At 39.8% G+C, this 21,184-nt stretch overlaps 2 protein-coding genes across 4 annotated transcripts in view; one reads left to right on the forward strand and one right to left on the reverse strand.

Annotated features, from left to right (window-relative positions):
* Lrrtm3 (leucine rich repeat transmembrane neuronal 3) overlaps positions 1 to 10,188 on the forward strand; it is a 175,509-nt gene extending 165,321 nt beyond the window's left edge. Inside the window, 1 exon segment of the mRNA NM_001106387.2 lies at positions 8,436 to 10,188. Coding sequence (NP_001099857.1) covers positions 8,436 to 8,645 — 210 coding nt within the window. The 3' untranslated portion in view covers positions 8,646 to 10,188.
* The window catches only part of Ctnna3 (catenin alpha 3), a 1,520,222-nt gene that overhangs the window by 1,059,184 nt on the left and 439,854 nt on the right, over positions 1 to 21,184 (reverse strand).

Below are 21,184 nucleotides of genomic sequence, written 5' to 3' on the forward strand. Positions count from 1 at the left end.
TTGAAATCCTAGGGCTAAGGATGCACAGATGGGCAGGTCCTGGGGGCTCCCTAGTCAACCAGTCTAGCCTATTTGGTGATTCCTAGGCCAGTAACAGATGCTATAAAAACAAAAATATATAAGTGATCTCAGGACTCTATAATGCACGAGCAGTTGTGCAAGCACACAGACACAAGTGCAAACACACAAACAGCACCAGTGTTCTCAAACATGATTAGTAGCAGAAGTCTTTGTATTTATTAAAGTTAGACATAATGTAGTCTGATTGGAAAACAACCTCTACCGATCGATCCCCAAGTCAACACAGAGTATTAACTTTGTAGTCCTCCCAGGTTCCCCTGAGCAATCTCAACATACGTGAACACTGGAATATTTTTATGAGTTCCATCCTGTAGCTTCTCTAACATGAAAACTGCTCATTATACTCCATGTAGTAAATATTAATGTCACAAGCGGCAGAAGCCAGATACATTTAAGGCATTTCTGCCAACCCATGATAAATTATGTTTTTCTCCTTTGGACCTTGGGTGCCAAATTACAATACAAAACTATGGGGTAGCCTAGGAAACCCCAATGCTTGCACCACTGCAAATAAGAAGGCTGTTTGGAAATGGGGTCAAGATAATCTTAATAGACACATTCTGCTCAGCTCTCTAGCCTATGAGGCTGAGTTGGCTAGAACGTGATAAGAAGCAGTGAATGTAGCAGTTAAGTGAGCAATCACTCCGCACCTCTCCAGGAGAGTAATTCAGACTAATTATTTAAACTAAGTCTTAGTTTCCTCAACTGTAAAATGGGGATGATTATATTCATTGTGAACTGCTAAAGGCTTTGCAGGACTTAAAATAGATAACACAAGCCCAGCAGGAAACAACAACAACAGCAACAACTGCGTGGCAGCTGGCACACGGTCAATGCTCAGTGAATCATGGTGATGAGAATGTTCAAGTGTCCTGCGAGGTGTCAGTCAAGAACTCCAACAAACACCCATAGCTGACCTAAGAAACCAAGTAGAAAAACCAGGGCTACAAACCAAGACATAAAATAAGCAAATACCCAGCGGACTTTGACTCTCAGCTGGAGACCCAAGCTACAGTGTGATACGGGCTCACAGGGTTTCTCCTCACGGGACACTGAGTTTTTATCAGCTGTGTCATCACTCAGAAACCAAAGTAACAATTAGTGATGTGATTTTTCAAGGTGAGAAGTGAGCTGGTGGGGAAGCAAGTCTTAATATTTGTCAAACAACACCACAGAGGTGTTCTTCTTCTATTTTAGCTTTAAATAAAACTACTAGCCTGTCCACAGAGTTCATGCTTTACAGGGGTGAACAACCACTGCTGAGGAATTCCTATATAAACAGTTGCACACGCCTTAGCAAGATGCAGGATTGGTCCAGAGAATCAGCTTATGTAATGAAAGGAGAGGTGTCAAAGTGAACAGTGACGTCATCAGTGTGGGTGCATTATAAGTTACAAGTCCTCTATAAGAACACTACAAGCAATGTCATGATATGTGTGTATGATATTTCTCTATAAAATAATGTACCTAAGGAGGCTGATTTCCCACAATAGGATATACTTCAAATTCCACATCTAGCCCCAGAGAAAGAAAAATGTTTCAAATAGGATTACCTCAAAAGAAAAAGCAGGGAAAAAAAGGAAACATTTGCTACTAATGATGTTGTTTGTATTTAGTTAACGGTAGGAATGATTTTTAAATTCCTAAATTTATATACCTCTCTATAAAGAGTGGGCACGTTGATCACTATATCAAATAAGATTATGGTCCTCCGAGTGAATACAGTGAGAGCAATGGTGTGAGAAGTGGGCATATGTCATTGTGTCTAAAAAGAAATAGACATTTGGAACCAGAAGAGAGTTGAGACAGATTGGCAACAGTGTTAACTTGGTATTCCTGGTGTAAAACTAGGACCCCTAAAGGGAAGAGATGTCAACATTCAGAGATGTAAGTTTCACAGGAGGATACAAAGTATCAGGCAGATGTAGTAGTGCGGGCCTGGAACCCAGGGCACTAGGGAGGCTGACATGAGAGGATCAGGAAGGAGTTCAAGATCAGCCTGGAATAAACAATGTGACTTAAGGGAGGTGGGGAGGTGATGGGGAAAGAGGGGAGAAAGAGGAAGGGGAGGGAGGGAGTCACAATGCCTCTCTTATTTTATGAGATAATAAGAGATAAAATTAATTTTTAGAAATCTGTAAAGTTTAGTTTTTAGATGAATAAACAAAACTAGTATTACTCACCTCTTAATTCTAACATATAAATATATTAATATTAAATATTAATATAGTTAATATATAAAGACAATGAGAACCGAGAATAGCAAAGGCTGCATCTCACAGTGTTCCTAAATGAAGCAGCTTCATGAACACAGACAAACAATAGTAGCCAACCCTCTTACGTACCATAGCTTCAAGGGCCTGGAGGGGGACTTTCTTTGTAAAACTGGGAGAGTCTCCCCTGTGAACTCTGCTAACAGTGTGAGCATTCTGCTCCAACATAATTAGAGTAGAATATTTAGGTTTGCTAAAAACTCCACTTACAAATAATCTTTAATAGGAAAAGGTCTCATCTTTCACTCTGTATAGGGATAGAGAGGGGCTTTTTTAATTATTTTCTTGTGAAGTAAACTGTCACTCTCTGTTATTTATACATTTGCGTCCTAAAACAACGCTTGTTATCACAGAGAACATGTAGGCATGCCTTTTAATTAGGAATTGGGAAATACATATGCCTGTTTATATAAGTGTATCTATACAAGCAGATTTCACACAGAGAACATTAGGTTCAAATGACTTCCTAATCATAACTCAGAAACTTTAAAAATAGTATTTTCCCTTATAAACACAGAACTGAATATTACATGTGAGTAGGGAAAAGGGCCACTAATAACTGGTAACTTTAACTGTAAATCTTTTAGGTAAACAACATATATTATTGATGTTGATATAGAAAAAAGCTTCTAAGGCAAATGTCACTGATGTCAAAAAAACCACTATTTTATCAGAACTGGTTTTTTTCTAAGGGAAATCACCTAAATGACTGAACAACATTATTATGATAGCATTTAATGATATCTTAATTTAGTCTCTTTTAGGAGTGAATTTTCATATACCTGAATCTCCACAAATTAGACCTCAATAGTAATTACCTAACTTAGAAAACAGTGACCTAACGAATTAAAGGAAACTTTAATTAGTTATAAGAGTTTCATCAGGTAGGACTATATTAAAAGAAACTAGTGTCTCAAACACAGGGTTGGAAGAATATCACTTTAGAGACGATTTTGTGAAAACTCTAGCTCTAGTTGTAAGAAAATAACAAGTTTATTAAATTTAAATAACCCATTGCCATTCCTAGAACCCTTTCTGCTAGCTATGATGGGTGCCAAGGGAAATCTGTTTAATTTCTTGCATACCGTGACTTGAATACCTTAAGCACTAGGGAAGAACATATTAAAAGACCCATGTGTGAAAGAGGGTGGAGTGAGGGGGGGGGGAGAGAGAGAGAGAGAGAGAGAGAGAGAGAGAGAGAGAGAGAGAGAGGAGAGAAAGGAGAGGGAAGAGAGGGAATCATCATGCACAGGTTAATTTAGAGAAGATAAGGAAAAGACCCACATTCACTCGACAATCTTACAACCGAGCGGCAAATGCTGCCTCTGCTGTACTTGTAGCAGATGGGGTGGATACAGATTGTTTCTGACCCTCACAGTATCAGTTTGTTTAACGCCAGCTGGTAGTTTCTCCATCACCACTCAACCATCAACCACACTGTAGTACTAGGATCTGTCCCAGTAACAGGATCCAAAGTCGGAACAGAGTGCAGGGTCCCCAGTAGCTTCCCGGACCTCCGCATCCAGCATTCCACCTGATATCAAAAGCATATGGAACGTATGCTGGTATTTTAGATCATTTGAACAAAGGGAAATGGGCTTCCTCATACGCAGATCCTTCTCTCCAGACAATGAGACTATCACAAGTTGTTGTCTGCTGTGCTCCCAGAGAACTGCCTTGTAACTGAAAAGTAAGGACAATCACCCTTTGGGGTGAAACCCAATACACACAACGTTGCTTATCTAGTTGTACTGAGTCGTATATTATTACTCGAGGAATAAGCACGTTACACACCTGACTTACATCTAATCCCACCTTAATTCATTGAAGAGTCTACTATCACACATCAACAAAGTGCTCAATGCATCTTACGATATCGCTATGAGGGAAAAAATGCATCAAAAATTGATGTAATAGTTTTAGTGAGCAATAATCAGAAAGGGTGATTTTTCACATTATCAGTGGATAGGATAAAATATTCCTTCCCACAAAAATCCATATAATGAATATACCTCTACTTATTTTCTGCTATATTTAGGATTCATTTTATTATATATAATTGATGTTAGAAAAATATGCCATGATTGCAATTAGACATGATTTCTACAGAACTGTTAATCCAAAGTAGCATTGGCTGAAAGTATAGTCTTGTTTTTCCCACAGACACAGTGAACTAGACCTTTAGAATTTAGATAGAACTTTTATGTTCATGCTTAAATTTTTAATAGATTTATTAAGCCCTGTATTTGGAGGCCAAGGGCCAATCTATAGGAGTCAGTTCTTTCCCTCTCCCATGTAAGACCAAGGAGTTAAACTCACTTTATCAACCCACTGAGCAACACTTCTAGCCCCTAAACTCTCTTCTATTTTTAATATCTACAGACTAGCAACTACATTTAAAGTAAATATATGGGGAAAATGGTTCAAGTACCTACCACACATTCCTAAGGACCAAAATTTGGATCCGCAAAATCCACATGAAAGTTGGGTGGCCATAATAGCCCACCTGTCCTTCCAGCCTCTGACGGGGGAAGGCAGAAGATCCCAAGAGCAAAACAGCTAGCAAAAGCTTGCAGCATCGGCAAGCTCTGGGTTTGATTGAAAGACCCTGACTCCATAAATAAAATTGAAGGGTAACAAAAGATTATAGAGAAAAAAGCATCAATACTACTTTTAGGAACTATCCCAATTTCAGGAATATTGAATGTGACAGGTCCTGACACTGAAACAATACATCCATGTATAAGGTTTAGCAAAATAAGATATGCTCAATAATATGAGAAATGTGGGATTTTTAAAAACATAATCAGAATTAGCCACCTAAGTGCTATGACCCTAAGAACTTTGCCTTACAGGGACCAGTTTTGCCTGGACACTAAATGCAACTGAGAAACATAAAAACATAAATCATAAGTATATCGTGGCATATTATTTGCCAAAATAACTCTGCACATTGCAAATTCTTCACAGTAGAATTAATTCCATGCAAACAAGGATGGACCCCAAATAAATGCAGGAGATATGCACTTCTATGTAGTGAAGACACCTGCAGTCCCGCAGATGAGTGACCCATGGACATCATTGAGTCCTGAATCCCAGAAGCTGATATGAAACTATGCACCCAATAATGGCTATAGGTTTTTCTCTCCCATATAGCTTAAACATACTTCTGCTTCACAATAATTTTTCATGATAGTATTTTAGTGCTCAGAGCTAGCTCATCTGTAACAAAAAGAAGTTTGATTTTAAACACGAATATCTTTTTTTCTCATCTTTATTAACTTGAGTATTTCTTATTTACATTTTTTTAGTGGTTAGAGATTTTTATTTATATATATATATATATATATATATATATATATATATATATATGAGACAAATTGAAACATGGAGCATTTAAATCATCTTTCCAATTCAAAAATCAGGCAGAAACATAGCCAAGATATGGAACCTCAAATCCAAGTCTCACTGTGACAACAGTGAATATAAAGTGGCTTTTTTTTTCCATGTTTCAAAATTTTTTTAATTAACTTGAGTATTTCTTATTTACATTTTGATTGTTATTCCCTTCCCAGTTGCCGGGCCAACATCCCCCTAACTCCCTCCTCTTCTTTATGTGTGTTCCCCTCTCCACCCTCCCCCCATTACTGCCCTCCCCCCAACAATCACGTTCACTGGGAGTTCAGTCTTAGCAGGACCCAGGGCTTCCCCTTCCACTGGTGCTCTGGCTAGAATATTCATTGCTACCTATGAGGTCAGAGTCCAGGGTCAGTCCATGTATAGTCTTTGGGTAGTGGCTTAGTCCCTGGAAGCTCTGGTTGCTTGGCATTGTTGTACATATGGGGTCTCGAGCCCCTTCAAACTCAGTCCTTTCTCTGATTCCTTAAACAGGGGTCCCATTCTCAGTTCAGTGGTTTGCTGCTGGCATTCGCCTCTGTATTTGCTGTATTCTGGCTGTGTCTCTCAGGAGCGATCTACATCCGGTTCCTGTCGGCCTGCACTTCTTTGCTTCATCCATCTTATCTAGTTTGGTGGCTGTATATGTATGGGCCACATGTGGGGCAGGCTCTGAATGGCTGTTCCTTCTGCCTCTGTTCTAAACTTTGCCTCCCTATTCCTTCCCAAGGGTATTCTTGTTCCCCTTTTAAAGAAGAAACACGAATATCTTATATTACTGTGATGTATTTTCTCCGTGACCTTCCAGTGGTTGTGACTATTTGTATTGGGTTTAGGTGCCATACAGTTGCATGGATCAAAGTTGAGAACTCCACAGAACCAGGGAAGACTACACAGGAACTTCACTGGGTGAACTGGATTATGCTTCCAACTCCAGGGACTAAGACCTACATCTTTAACACATTGAAATACGCATCACAAATAATCTCAAAGAAAAGGCTGTTTGAGCTGAAAGAAAAAAATAGGGGAATAACCCTTTTTTTAACTAAAGGAGAAACGGCTGTGGCTAAGAGGTCAGGGGTGCAGAAAGAAGAGGTGGAGGGAGCTCTGTTCGTAGAAAGGACAGTGCAAAAAGTGAAGAAGTCGGTGATACAGATTGGACATTCTGTCCCCCTTGGCTTCATGCTCTAATTCCCGCTGAGACCAGGGCAGCATTTAGTCTGATATACATAAACATTGTATCCATTTGCCAAACCAGAATGGTACAAGGTTTCATTCATTGAGGTTCTGCAACAGGAACATGCACTTATACTGGCCTAGTTTCTGAGACAGTATCACAAAAATGAGGACTGATTGAGCTACGAATAAAGGGGGGTTGTTTGGGCTCAGGGGCTCAGGGGTAAAACATCCCAAGACCTCATGTTGTGATAGCCTTCTTGCTGACAGAGTATAGACCTTCCCAGGCGAGAGGCAGAAGGCAGAGAGTGTGTGTGTCCCTTTAAAGCTCCCTCTGCTGCTTCTCTGCCTCTTCTTCCAAAGCCACAGGGTTCAATATTTGGAAGTCTACTCTAACAAGCATCTATCTTCGAGAAATGCCAGATTTAAACATGAGTTTGGTTGTTCCTACCATCTTAATACATCACAGTGAAACCAGAGTGTCAATGCCTGGACCTGAACAGAGGACCTTTAAACACCACATAAACCATAAGACACATTAAACTAAGGTCAGGGCTGAAGGTTCCTCAATGCCTCCTCGACTTTCTATCTTAAGGAAATAAGCAGAAGTTGTCTCTAGACTTTAGCATCCGGCTTTACGAAGACCAATGTTGTCTCTAACCTGTGTTCCCTTGTGTCTGTAACTGTTGTAATTGCTTCTGTTCCTTCGCTCTTCAGCTTTTGCTATCTTTGATTAGTAAAGGAGCCCCTCCCCAAGTTGTACCTCTAGGCCTTCAAAGTAGCCTCTCCTTTGCAGCTTGATAGACCTTCTCAGAAGTCACAGGTCTCTTTTATGGCCGTTCTCTATGCTCTAGCTTTTAGATGCATAGATCAAACTACAGAGTTTAATGTTTCAAGGAATCGTCTTAATGAAATCAGAATTGAGGGATTATGGGTACTCATAGTCAGAAGGACATGACAGTTCTCTTCTGAAATGTTCCTCAAAGGAGGTGTGCAAAGTAGGTGCACCCGCACTACCTGAAATCCTAGGAGAAATCGGGACCCACTGCCTCAGAGACCTGCAGGACAATGGGGCAGGTGGTTGAGGAAGAGGGAGTTGATGTTGATTCATGACAAAGTTAGTCACTTTTTTACTGAACACCAATTCCATAAGTACCCAGATAATACTTTTCTTAACTCAAAAACTCACTTCAGACCAGTTAAAGCCATTTTCTTGACTTTACCATGACTGGGGGCGGTGGGAGGGATTATCATTTTTTGAACCACTTAAACTACTATTTATCTGAAGGCTCTACTTAATAATAAGCAGCTGCACTCAAGCTTCCAACTTTTGTCTTGAACTCCTTTCTGTGAAAATGACGGAGAGGAACAGGGTACTGTGGGGGCAGCAGAGCCACAGACACACAAAGGATAGTCAGGGCCACACTTCGTTAGTCTCCGAGTCTTGCCCTGGATACTTGGCTGTCTTTTGATAACTGACTTTTCTCATGTCATCTTTTTTTTCCCCAGATACCTTTATCAATGAATGTGTCAACTTTTCTGGCATACGACCAGCCCACAATAAGTTACTGTGGGGTCCATCATGAACTCCTCTCCCATAAGACCTTTGAAACGAATGCACAGGAAGACACGATGGAAAGCCACCTAGAGACTGAGCTGGACTTGAGCACAATCACGTCAGCTGGCCGCATCGGCGACCATAAACCACAGCTGGCCTGACCCAGCTGGCCTGACCCAGCTGAACGGTAGCCCAGGCTTGCCACCCAACTATAACCTCAACTACAGAAAGAGGAGACTCTGTTCATTGCAATTCTCGAATACAAAACAAAAACAAAACTCCCCTGTTCAAATAAACAAAATTTTAAGATTGGTTCATGAAATAAAAGAGGACATGAATTGTTTCAAGTCTACACTTTGTAACTAGCTAAGTTGTGCAGTATTTTTTTGACTTTAACAGAGAACGACCCTGAAAAAAAATCATTTTTTTTCTCCAAAACTCATCCTACCTACATGTAAAAATTGTACAGCGCTAATGTATTTTTCATATTATAAAGTTTCAATTCTAGGAACAACTGGTATGTACAGTACTGTAATTTAATTGATGCTTTACTTTACACCTTTCAGTTTCTAAAATTTTAAATTAACCAACATTATTTTCTTGTGTTCTTGAGAGTTACTTGGTTTTGTGGGGGCTGTTTTGTTACTGCATTTGTGCCCAGAAACCTTGACTCTGAAATCTGTGCTGTGCAAACAACGCACGATTTTTATCATTACCACGCTTACTGCATAGAATTTTATCTACTTGTTCCAGAAATAATACATTAACCAAAAGAAGGTTTTAATTGTTCAGACGTGTAAGATGTTCTTCAATTACATAGACAGGTCTTTCTTATAAACGGAAAAAAATCAGATTTTTTTTAACAGTTCTTCTAAGACTCAACTGTTGCCTTGAATTACAGCCTAGTTTTTAAGCAGTGAAATGTAATGATAAAGAGGGATATTTTAACAAAATATTTCCGAATGAATGACTCATTATTTCATCCTTTTGAATAACCATTGTTAAGGGTAGGGGAAAGCATGGACCAAACATCACTGGAAACAAAGGTTGTAACCATAGCAACAGACTTCTTCTATACACTTCAAAGGTGCAGCTAACATGACAAAGAAAAACCCCTGTTACATCTCCTCCTCGTTGTCAGGCCAAGGTGGGAGGATATGGCATAATTGTACAGTAGCAATTTTTTCTCTTAATTAACTCAAAGTGGTTTATCTAAAAATAACCACAAGTCAGTTCAAACTGCCTGGTTCTTAAGGCAAGTTTTCATTTGGAAGGCGAAACTATATTTGGGAACATCTTGTAAGAAAAATACAGATTTTTTTTCTTTACTGTGTGCCACACCTAAGAAAGAACTTTATACATCTGGTTCTTTGAGGATAGATGTGCTGGAGTAGAGAAAAGTCACTGCAGAATAGACCATACCATTGTTCGTGTTGTTGTTCATTTGGGAGTTTAACTACAAGTTATCTAAAACAATAACCAAGAGCTGTTGGCCCTCAATCTAACTTACATATTGGTTATTCGATTGTGTTTTAAACTGAATTCAAATCAGATAAAGAAAACCTGTTCTTTTCTCCAGCTAAAATGACAACTTGTTTCTGTCGTCTAGCTGACAGGTTATTATTGGAAATATCAAGTTTGTTCATGGTAATCACACATTCCCTTTTTGTTTTTGCTTTGTTTGTTTTTAAAGAATATTTAGATACAAAACTGCAAGTGCCAATCGTTACGTGAAAAGAAACACTTTTCTTCATGGGTTTAACGTTATATTCATGACATCAAGAGCAGAGAAAGTAAACATCAATCTAACAGGTCAAACAATCAAAAACGATAGAGAAAAGGTCAGTGAAAAGCATTGGCAAACTGAATAATTTTTTACCTCCTAAAACATACTTTCTATATGCATCTAGCCTCACACAACTTGATCACAGTCAATTTAAGAATACCACCAGAAAGGAAGAAATTCAAAATTGTAAAGCAAATTTCTGTTGAAAGAAAAAGGAAGCAAAATATTGGAAGAAGCAAAATTAACTTCAATGTAACTACAAATGTCACCGTACTTGTATCAAATATTTAGCATTCCAGAATTTGTAACATATTTTGCATAAATTATTTGCTATTCAATATTTTTGTTATGTAAGTCTAATTTTAACCTTTAATTGTTTTCCAGCTTCTCGCTTCTTTGCAATGTATTTTCTGAATGTTCTTGATCCCTTACCCTGAGATTTAGCTCTGAACAACATTTAAACTGGGTTACAAATTTGCTCTTCGTGAGTCTAAAATCAAATGAAAAATTTTATTACAAAAACCAAATGTCATTTGCAACTTTTTCATTACAAATCATTCTCCCAAATATTAAAAAAAGAAGCATTGATTTGTAAGACTAAGCAAACTTTTCGCAGACATTTTTTGAGTTGACAAATGACTTTTAGAAAAAAAAAATCCTTAAAGTTCCAAAGGAGCCTTAGGAACACACAGAACACCTGTGACTTCCTGATGCAAACCACGAAAACATTTTTAATATATTATTTTTTTCAAATTCTTTGAGAATTCTCATGTGTTCATACAATGTATTCTAATCGTATTCACCCCCTTAACTCACCCCCTAGCTCTCCTAGCCCCACCCCCACTGCATCGCCCAACTTCTCCTAACCTCATATCCTTTTCATAGATCCAAAGTTCTGAATCCAAGCTGTATGACCCATGGACACTTGTGTGGGGCCCTCAACAGGATCATGGGTGACCTACCAGGAACCACACTCCTGAGAACAACTCTGAATTTCCTTGCCTATCAGACGCTCCTCAAGCTTTTCATTTTATCGGCAGGGCACTATCAAGGGAAACCTCAGAACTGTAGCTGGGGTTATTCTGTGTCCTCAGCTATGATAAGAAACTAACAACCTACAAATTTTGAGATCTTTCGTATTTGGCATTAAGTTCTTCTTTAAATAAGTGAGAGGTAAAGTCGGCTAGAAGAGCTGGTATCACACATATGAAATTTTTGTTCTCTTGAATCAACATTTTTTGTTGCTTTTAACTTCTCCTTTTCAGCTTTTACCATTCTCCCATTTCTCCATCAAACTACCTGCCCAACAAACCCCTGTGGTCTCCTTCATGGCTACTGCTCAACTCTCTGAACAAGAAAAAAGCTGTTTGCCTCCCTGTTGCAGTTGAAAACTGGAGTCTGACCCATCACGGTTACAGCAGTGGCTAAAGCAAGGCAGTGTTTTAAGGTTTACAGACCCCATGAATCGTCTCATCCTGTCATCCTAGGCAATCCTGTGAAGACACATTCATGCCCCAGAAGTTGAGACTCATCCAAGGACACAGAGATGATGAGCAGTGAGGGGTCGCACCACTCTCAAAGCCCAGAGGTTGTTTTTCCATTACACTAAAAGCTCTCCCGTCTCTCTGGCCAGAGTCAGAGAACTCCCAGAGATGACAGACAGAAGACATTAATCATGTCACGTCTAAGCTCTAATTCAACATAGAAGTCTGTACCATATGTGCGTCTCTGCAGGCAAGGCTCTAGGTTTACTTGTGATGATTTAGTTCAGGAGTAACAAAGCCACGCATTTAATACACAGGGTGTTTTTGTGAGCACACAGCTCCTCACTCTCGAGACGTGAGAACAAGCAGACCCTGGAGTGCAGAGAAAAAGACAAGAGGCACGAAAAGAGAAACTCAGAACAGTCTACACTGAGATGCTTTAGGTGGATGCTAAAAGTCCATAATACAGTCTATTAATGCATGCTTGCCTCAGAGCTAACGAGGAAGACTTTTTCTCCTTTTTGTGTTTTGGCAAACACATTTTTAAACCATGAGTTCTTTTTTAGAAGAACCATCATAATAAAGAATTTTCTTTTCATTTGTAAGAAAGATAAAATATCAGTTATTCAAACGGACACAGATACCAAAAGCTATGACGGGCTGTGAATATTAGGGGGTTCATCACATCTTTATCTCTGTCTCCTCTAGGATGGTTCTAGAAATCTCATAAAACCAGCAAGACTTTTAATATAAATTATATTTTAGAAAGCAATATAAGCCAAATTTAACACTCAAGAAAATATAACCCAGTCTGAACTCAGATCTGTCTGCTTTCAGAAACTGCTTAGAAATTGCAAAATTTATTTTGCAAAGATATTTTCTAAAATAAACTGTTTAGGAGAGTAAAAATACACTTGGTTTTGACTATTCCCGACTGGGAGACAGATACCAACTCTCAAACTAACCACTAAAGATAAATAAAGAAACTGAAAGAATGAGAACAGAGAGCTGGTCCAACCTGGAAGAAAGAAAATCCAATGCTTGGGTAGAGAAGACAGGATCAGGGAGATCCAGGGAGCCTGGCCTGGTGTCAGGCAACTCTTAAGAGTTAGTGTAGTAACCGCGTATGTGTTGAGCATGTGTGTTTAGTGCAAGCATGTGTGTGTGTGTGTGTGTGTGTGTGTGTGTGTGTGTGTGTGTGTGCTCACATGTGTGCATGCATGAATACATGTATAAGTCAGAGCTCAACCTTGGAAGCCTTTCTTCAGCTGTTGTCCTTGGTTTTAGAGACAAGGTCATTGGAACCTAAGAAAATCCTAGTATGCTAGACTGGTTAGCCATCAAGCAGCAGGAGTCTTTTTCCCTACCAGCACACCCATCATTTTTGCATGGGAATAATACACCCAGACCTGTACAGCTCCACTCTACCAGCTGGGCCATTTCCAGGGCCTGCCTCATCGCCCTTAACAGTCACTCATATTAAGTAGCAGTCTAACATGTCAGAGCTTATAAACAGGCTTACGTTCCTGAGCAGCAGGGTTTGTGGCATGAATTCAGATAAACAGTGGGGACAGTAAGAGTTTCCAACTGCACCCATTACCACATGAGCTCACTACAGTTATTCCTAAGTTGAGATGCCAAGCACGGGTGATCCAGGAGCGATGTCTTAAAGGCTGGAACTTCAGCGTGAGGGTGAAGTAGGCTGGCAACCAGCAACTGCGACGTGACTTGAAAATACAGTGGGGGAAAACTTTTGGAGAATATAGCGGCAAAGGAGCACCAGAAGGCTGATAGTTTATTTTTAATGTGACCTGCATAAGATTTTACTGTGCGGTTAAAAAGCAGCTATATTTAATTTAAAAAAAATAGTTAAATTCACATTTTAAAAGGTCTACTGTCGCTGTTATAAGGACACTGAATGCAGCAGCTCTCCGGGACTTGCTGAACTCTCAAATTCCTTCCTTCTCTCGAAGATTTCTAGATTTCCTTCCATATATTTGTCCCCCTACAAAGCTGAGTGACATTTTTGTACATGTGTAAATCAGATTATATTTTAAGTGCACAGGAGACCTTGTAATAAAGGACCCTTGCAATAAGCCCTTTTCCTTTCTGATCTGAACGACCATGCACTAATTTAATTTATCTGTAGGAAATTGATCTCCATGCATCTTTGGGTGTGTGAGTTAACCCCTACCATGCCACAGGGAATAGCTCCTGGTACCATCTTGGTCTGTGATCATACGTACTGAAGAGTTGTGTCCAGGTTCTAAAGCAGTCTACACGAAGGATCCCTGGCAGTCAGTTCTTTTTGCTGATTTTAATCTAGATTAATCTGAAAAGTCATATCAGCAAGAATACATAAGGTCGAGAGTTTTGTAGTTGTTTGTTTGAACTTTTGCCAACCACCATTTCCTCAACGTTATTAAGAGGCTTCAAGCGGCCAGATTTACCGAGACAAAACGTAACAAATGCATTGTTAATACAGTGCTTGGGCAACCTATGCCAAGGGACGGAGTCTAGACAAAACCATGGCTCCAATGGTTTTGACTTTTTCCATGTCATTATAGCACCCTTTATTCTAAGCTGAAAGTATTGTCCCTATGTTTTATTGTTCCCCGAGCCCACCTGCAGGCATGTCTTGAGTAGAGCTAAGGGCACCAACATGGGAGTCGCCTGGGGCATTTCCCGCAAACTGTTGTTTGAAGATTTGGCTCCGGTAACCCTCCCTCTCAACAGGCAAATTTGAACCTGAGAGCTATTTTACTGCTTAGTTACTTTTTTGGGCAGTGATACAATAGTTTAAAAGATAGGGGTAGGAGCGATAGGGATATATTTCTAGAGATCCCTATCCAGGTTCCCTGAGTGGTGGCTAGGTCTCCACTGAGATGAAGAATCCCAGGTAGAAAATGACTGTCAGGGTTGGGGATTTAGCTCAGTGGTAGAGCACTTGCCTAGTAAGCGCAAGGCCCTGGGTTCGGTTCTCAGCTCTGAAAAAAAGAAAAAAGAAAAAAGAAAATGACTGTCCTTGGACTTTGTTGCTCTCTCAGGTTGGGTCAGTTCTGCAGAGTTAGTTGTCTGTGCCTTTTATTCATATAATAAAAGGAACTGGGGACATTTTCCTCTTAACTAGAAAATTTCGTTCCTCAGGAGCTTGGCGTCATGGACTGTTGTTAATGTGCATGACGAGGAGGGTATTGTGTTCTCACCTCATCTGGAAGCCATCTTAGAAAAGAGTGTTTTACAGAGTAAACTCAAGTTCAGAATTTGTGAGTTTGGTAGTAGAGTAGTGTTCTGTGTAATTACTAAAAATCAGTCTATGCTATCACCGGCTACATGCCAGCAATGGCGGTCTCCCCAACCCTGTGACTATCCCCAAGTGGCGGTCTGCCCAGTTTCCTGCCGTTCACTCGCTGTTGAATCGTATCTTCCCAGGCCATCTGCCCCTTGCTAGCCCCTGTGGCTAGCTCTAAACCACTACTAGCCCCTTATAATTAAGACTCCAGAGACTTGTACTTTATCAGTCTGATTTATAACAGTAAATTCTCAATTCCCAAAATGCCCACACTAAGTACTCAGGACTCAATTGATACTGATACAAGCTGCCCACCTAGATTGGACGAATTGCCCTATACTATTCTATTGCTCTCCTATGATATCCATAGCTGCCTGTGGCTATTTCAAGACACATAGGACCAGTGAGTCGTCTTCCTCCATCCTTCTCTGTCCTCTGCACCCTCTTCTGTCTCTGAAACTTTCAGCCATGCCTTCTTTTCCACTGCCCAATCATAGGCTCCGCCTTATCTTTCACCTGCCCTCGCCTGCTTACAGTCAGAAATCGACGTAGTAGAGGATTCATATCCAGATTGTCAGACTCCAACGACGTGTTCCACACACCCCAAATGCATTTTAAAACAAGAGAGATGATTTTACACAATACAATTAGGCTTGTGTGTGTCTAGTTAGGGAGGGTGTTAAATGTGACGATGACAACAAAAAAAGGTTTCCGTCATTCCAATTTAGAAAATTACATTCTGTAAAGATATTCTTGAAATCCCAAATTAGTGTCTTAATGGAAACAAATGCCACTATGCTCTTGAGGTTTTGTGCATTGTTTCCTTTAAAAAGTAGAGAAGAAAACTGGACCAGAGGTGGCTCAACGGGCAAAAGCTGCTTCTTCCTCCAAGTCTGACACCTAAATGTCATCCCTAGGACCCAAGTGATGCAAAGTGGGAACTGCCTGTTAAACTTGTTCTCTGCCTCCACACTACTCACAAACCACACACACACACACACACACACACACACACACACACACGCACACACGCATGCACCCACCCACAGATGTGTACACTCATATACATCTGTACACACAAACATGCCACAGACATACCTAACACACATGTGCTTGCACACACATACACACGTATACACATACCCACATATGTGTACACTTATACAAACACAACACATAAAAGGAAGGAAAGGAAGAAAAGTTACAAAAAGTCCTTCTAAAGAAGAATATACAAAGCATCATTATGCAAACACCTAGGTTCTATTTTAAACTAACAAGCCAAGGCAAGTAATCATCCATATTACTTTTAGCTGACAATAAAAATAGAGAATACTAAAAAACCAAAATTTTGTGGATGAATGGTTAATAAAGTAACAAAATACAAATAAGGAGTGGAAAATATCGATGACCTAGTGTCATAAAATTTCAGACAGCAAACAGGTCAGTTGAGTTGCAGAGGATTTCCCATGAATCATTTGATGTGACAATATTCTATTTGTTTTCTCTTTTATTTGTTGAGACAAAGTCTCGTTTTCTGTAACCCAGGCTGTCCAGGAACTGGCCATGTATTCCAGGCCTGCCTCAAACCCATGGCAATCCTTCTGTCTCAGCCTTCCAAAAGCTGGGATTATAGGCGTGAGCTGCTGCACCTGACTCACAAGAATATCCTCTCTTTGTACTAATACTGACAAGGGAGAAGGGAGCTGCATAAAGAGGATCACCCACAGGCCTGCAGACTCTGACTAATATACACCTTTAATACATGAGTTCAAGAAAAAATACAAGTGAAGAAGGTAAAGTTACTTCTTAACTTCTTCCAAAGCTCCCATCTTCAAGCCTTTCTCAGTCTGTTACTCATAATGATTCTTAAGTAATGCCTTGATGGCACTAGTGGTTCCTGGAGCTTTGCAAACTAAAGCTGTCTCCATTTATCCCTAAACTTGCAACAACAAAACACACACACACACACACACACACACACCACATACCACACACATACACACACATACATATACCACACACACACTGAACACACACATATACACATACCACACAAACATACACAACACACACACTGAACACACACATATACACATACCACACATACATACACAACACACACACCATATACACATATACCACACACATACATATACACACACACCATGCAATATCTCTAGGTACTGATAGTAGTATTTTACCGTAAAACACTATCCAAACAGGCAACATAATCATCAACATGTCTACATAGTAAAACTGTTACACCTAGGGCCCTAACCCATGACTGACTGGCAGAGCAGGGATATCTGTCTAAAGCTATTCATACTGCAGCAAATAGAAACGCTCGTTACATCGGCTCACTCTGGCTCCATTGCCATGATACCTAAGTTTCATCCAAAATAGCTAGAATGATTCTGCTTTTTGACTGCAAACATGTTCCTGGCATTGGGGTTGAAGATGTGAGACACAAGGAAGAGGACAAGAAAACAAGATGAGAGGTGAGTGAGGGGAGTGGATTTTGTGTTAGATGATGTACGAGCTGTGGCTACAAATAAGTCTCACAATGATTAAAGCAACCATGGCTACTCAACGCCAGTGCAGATGCCGAGGACAAAGGGGACACAGGTATTTGTGCTTTTAAACCTCTCATCATACAGACTATCTGCAGACAAAAACAGCTCTCTTTTACATCCATTTTATCTTTGAGTTTGACTTTTGCTGGATCAGCCTCCATGTATTGGACAGTGTTAGTTGTCCTTCAATAGCTTGACCAAAATACCCGAGAACAATTTAAAGGAAGGCAAGATTTACTTTGGTTACAGTGTCAGAGGCAGAGAGTTCAGTCCGTAGTCCTTGACTCTTGACTGTGGTTCTCTGGGGAAGCTGAACACCATGATATCAGAAGCATGTGGCCGAGGCTGCTCTGTTGTGTGCAGAAAGATATGGACAAAGAAGGGGAGAGTCCGGGGCAAGATGGAGTCTCCGAGGACGTGATGTTCTTGATCCAGTACCTGCATCTAGGACCCTATCTACTGAAGTCGGACTCAATTTCCGAAATATCACCACCACGTGAGAAATCACTGTCCTACACTGGCTCTCAGGGGACGGAAGGCACTTCATGTCTGAATTACAACAGACACCCTTTAGACTTCTGTTGGTTTGGTTCTCTCTTTGTCAAACTTCAAGGCAAGTTCTCTGACCCAACATTGTGTTTTCTCTTAGACTTTTCAGAGTCAGCCCCTGTTCTCTACACCATCACTTTGTGGAGGGCTGGGTTGCTTTTTATTTCTTATAAAACAGAAATGTACTTTGGGGCTACTTCTTTTTAACCTTTTCACTTTTAATCTGAATGCTTTCCAGACAAGCTAAAGTCATGCTTTCTACAGCTAAAAAATATCAATACTGCCATTATGAAAATTTGGTTTTGTTGTCAACCCTTTTCGGGGCCAGACTTCTGACAATTGATCATACTTGATCATGGCCACCAGAAGGAATGTATGCTTGTTTCTTGAAAGAACGACTTGAAACCAAACATGGGAAAAGTAACAGATCACTTGCAGTCAGCTCTAAGAAACACTTCAGAATGCTCACTCAGAGTATTTCATCTTTATTAATCCATTTATTAACTATTCTGATTATTATGAATAATAGGATAATAAGAATTCTAAAGAATTAAGTAATGTCTTCATCTTAAGAAACCAAGAAAAATGATGAAGCAAAAAAAAAAAAATAGAGACTATGAGGCTGATAAAATATGGAGCCCAGCATTCAAAAACAAGTGATGGCTATATTGTTAGAATTATCCCTACTAACTGCCTTCCTGGTGTCTACCTCATGAGCAGCACTCCTGAATTTAAAAGTCTCTATGTTTAATTGAGGCTCAAATGTTTGCCAGGTTTTTGTCTTCTTTCAATTCTACTCTGTGTGTGTTCCAGTTCTACCAAGTGTGTTCTTCTTTGGTAGGCACAAATGAAGCACATTAACACTCTGGAAAGACCACACAGTTAGCTGAGGTTTTTAATAAAGTATCCATTCTGAAGGCTCACTCAGGTAAGCATGATAGTTTAATATGATTGTGTGGATTGAATAAAAACAACTTCTCAGAAGCTAACCTTTAAAACACATTCATCCAGTGAGAACAAGTGGCTCTTTTGCTTCGTGTGAAATTGATCAACTTTCTTGTTTTTCAGACATTTCATTCTTTAGGTAAGTACTGGTGAACACTGATCAGAATATTTATTCCACAAACCAACTCCTTTTGGTAGTTACTCTCTACTTAAGAAAGAAGCTAACAGAAAACATGGCTAAAAGTCATAATCAGAATCATTTCAGGGAGAGAAGCAAGTCGGGGGTGCAACTCAAATCTACTTCCAGTTATCCTCACCAAAATAAAACATTTTTGCAAACATGCTGATGCTGACAATCCGTAGGGCTGGTTCTTTGTTAGATATGAACAATTATCTACTGAGCCTTTCTTTTAAAGGCCTGTTCAAACAGATATAATTCAACTAAAGAGAAAAAGGGTGCCTAAAGAGCTACTTCAGTTCTTTGGAATTTTTTTTTGGGGGGGGGGGTTAGGTTGCTGCTAGTAGTTCAGGCTGGCTTGAAACTGGTGACAGCCTTCCAAGTCCCCAACACCTGCTTCAGCCTCCTGATAGTTGACAACACATGCTTGGGTTACCCACACATTATTTTAAAAAGTTAAAAATGTGTTTATTGAGTTTTTCTTATCACTCGAAGCATATGTAATTATCTTTGGTGGTGTGAGCTACAAATTCTTATTCACAAAAATCTGGTACATTTGTTTTTTTACACAGAAATTTTCTCTATATGTTGATCTGTGTATATTTACCTGGACACCTCTACCTCTCTCTCTCTCTCTCTCTCTCTCTCTCTCTCTCTCTCTCTCTCACCCCATTCTTCATCTTTTGTGGTGTGTGTGTGTGTGTGTGTGTGTGTGTGTGTGTGTGTGTGTGTGTGTGCATGTTACCAAAAGTCAACATCTGGGTCTTTCTCAAATGCTCACTCCATTATATTTGAGAGATGGTCTCACTGCACCTTGTAGTCACTGAACCTGGCAGTCCCACACTAGACTGACAGGCCATCAAGCCCTGAGGATCCAACTTTTCCCAATAGCACATACTCTCCACTTGGGACACATCATAAAAGCCATGACTGTTGGCTTCTAAGTGAGTGGTAGGTGTCTGGATTTGGGGCTTCACATTTCTGTGGTAGGCATGTTTATTGTCTGAGCCATTTCCTTGGCACAACTAATTTTTGTCACAATTCTGTGTTGTTGTTTTTTAATTTATTTAAATATTTTTAAAGACTTATTTATTTCATGTATGTTGGGACACTGTCACTGTCTCCAGACACACCAGAAGAAGACATCAGACTTCATTACACATGCTCGTGAGCCACCATGCGGTTGCTGGGAATTGAACTCAGGACGTCTTGGAAAAGCAGTCAGTGCTCTTTACCGCTGAGCCATCTCTCCAGGTCCTCTGTGTTGTTTTTTATTTAAATTAATCAAGTATTTAATTGTTTATGTGGCCTTTGCTCTAACATGCCAAGGGCCAGGGTAACAGAGGGATGCAATGACTTGAAGTCTAACTTACGTCAAGCTTTACGTGAAGCTTGTTGATGATGCTACAGAAGGAAGGTAGAAAATGCTGAGTTCTGCTGGGAAGAAACTGGGGAAAAAAACCATAGAGTAAGTGTTATTCAAATCCCTGGACGGTGGCAGTCACATAAGTCATATGTGACAGGCAGGAGCCACCCTTTGCCTCCTAGTCAGAGTCTAGAGGTATATGTCTGTGAGAACTAAATTCTGAAACCCCAGGACCCCCCGCCAACACAGCTATTTAGTGTCCTCTACCCTGAAGCTTCAGACATTACCATGACTGCTGAGCAATCATGTAAAATTCTATTTACTAAATAAAGAGTAATTACATTATTAAATAATAGTGAATTTGTTTTATATCTAAAATGCCCCTGGCTTTTTATATTCATATAAATACAATACATTATTTTTTATATTTATATTTAAAATGTCAGACTATGTCCCATTGTGGTTCTTAGTTTAGAACTTTGTCAGGGTGTGGTGTCAAAAATGTATGCTGACCCTGTGCTGTGTGA

The sequence above is a fragment of the Rattus norvegicus genome, chromosome 20 (assembly GCF_021556685.1).
Source record: "Rattus norvegicus strain SHRSP/BbbUtx chromosome 20, alternate assembly SHRSP_T2T, whole genome shotgun sequence".
NCBI lineage: Eukaryota > Metazoa > Chordata > Mammalia > Rodentia > Muridae > Rattus > Rattus norvegicus.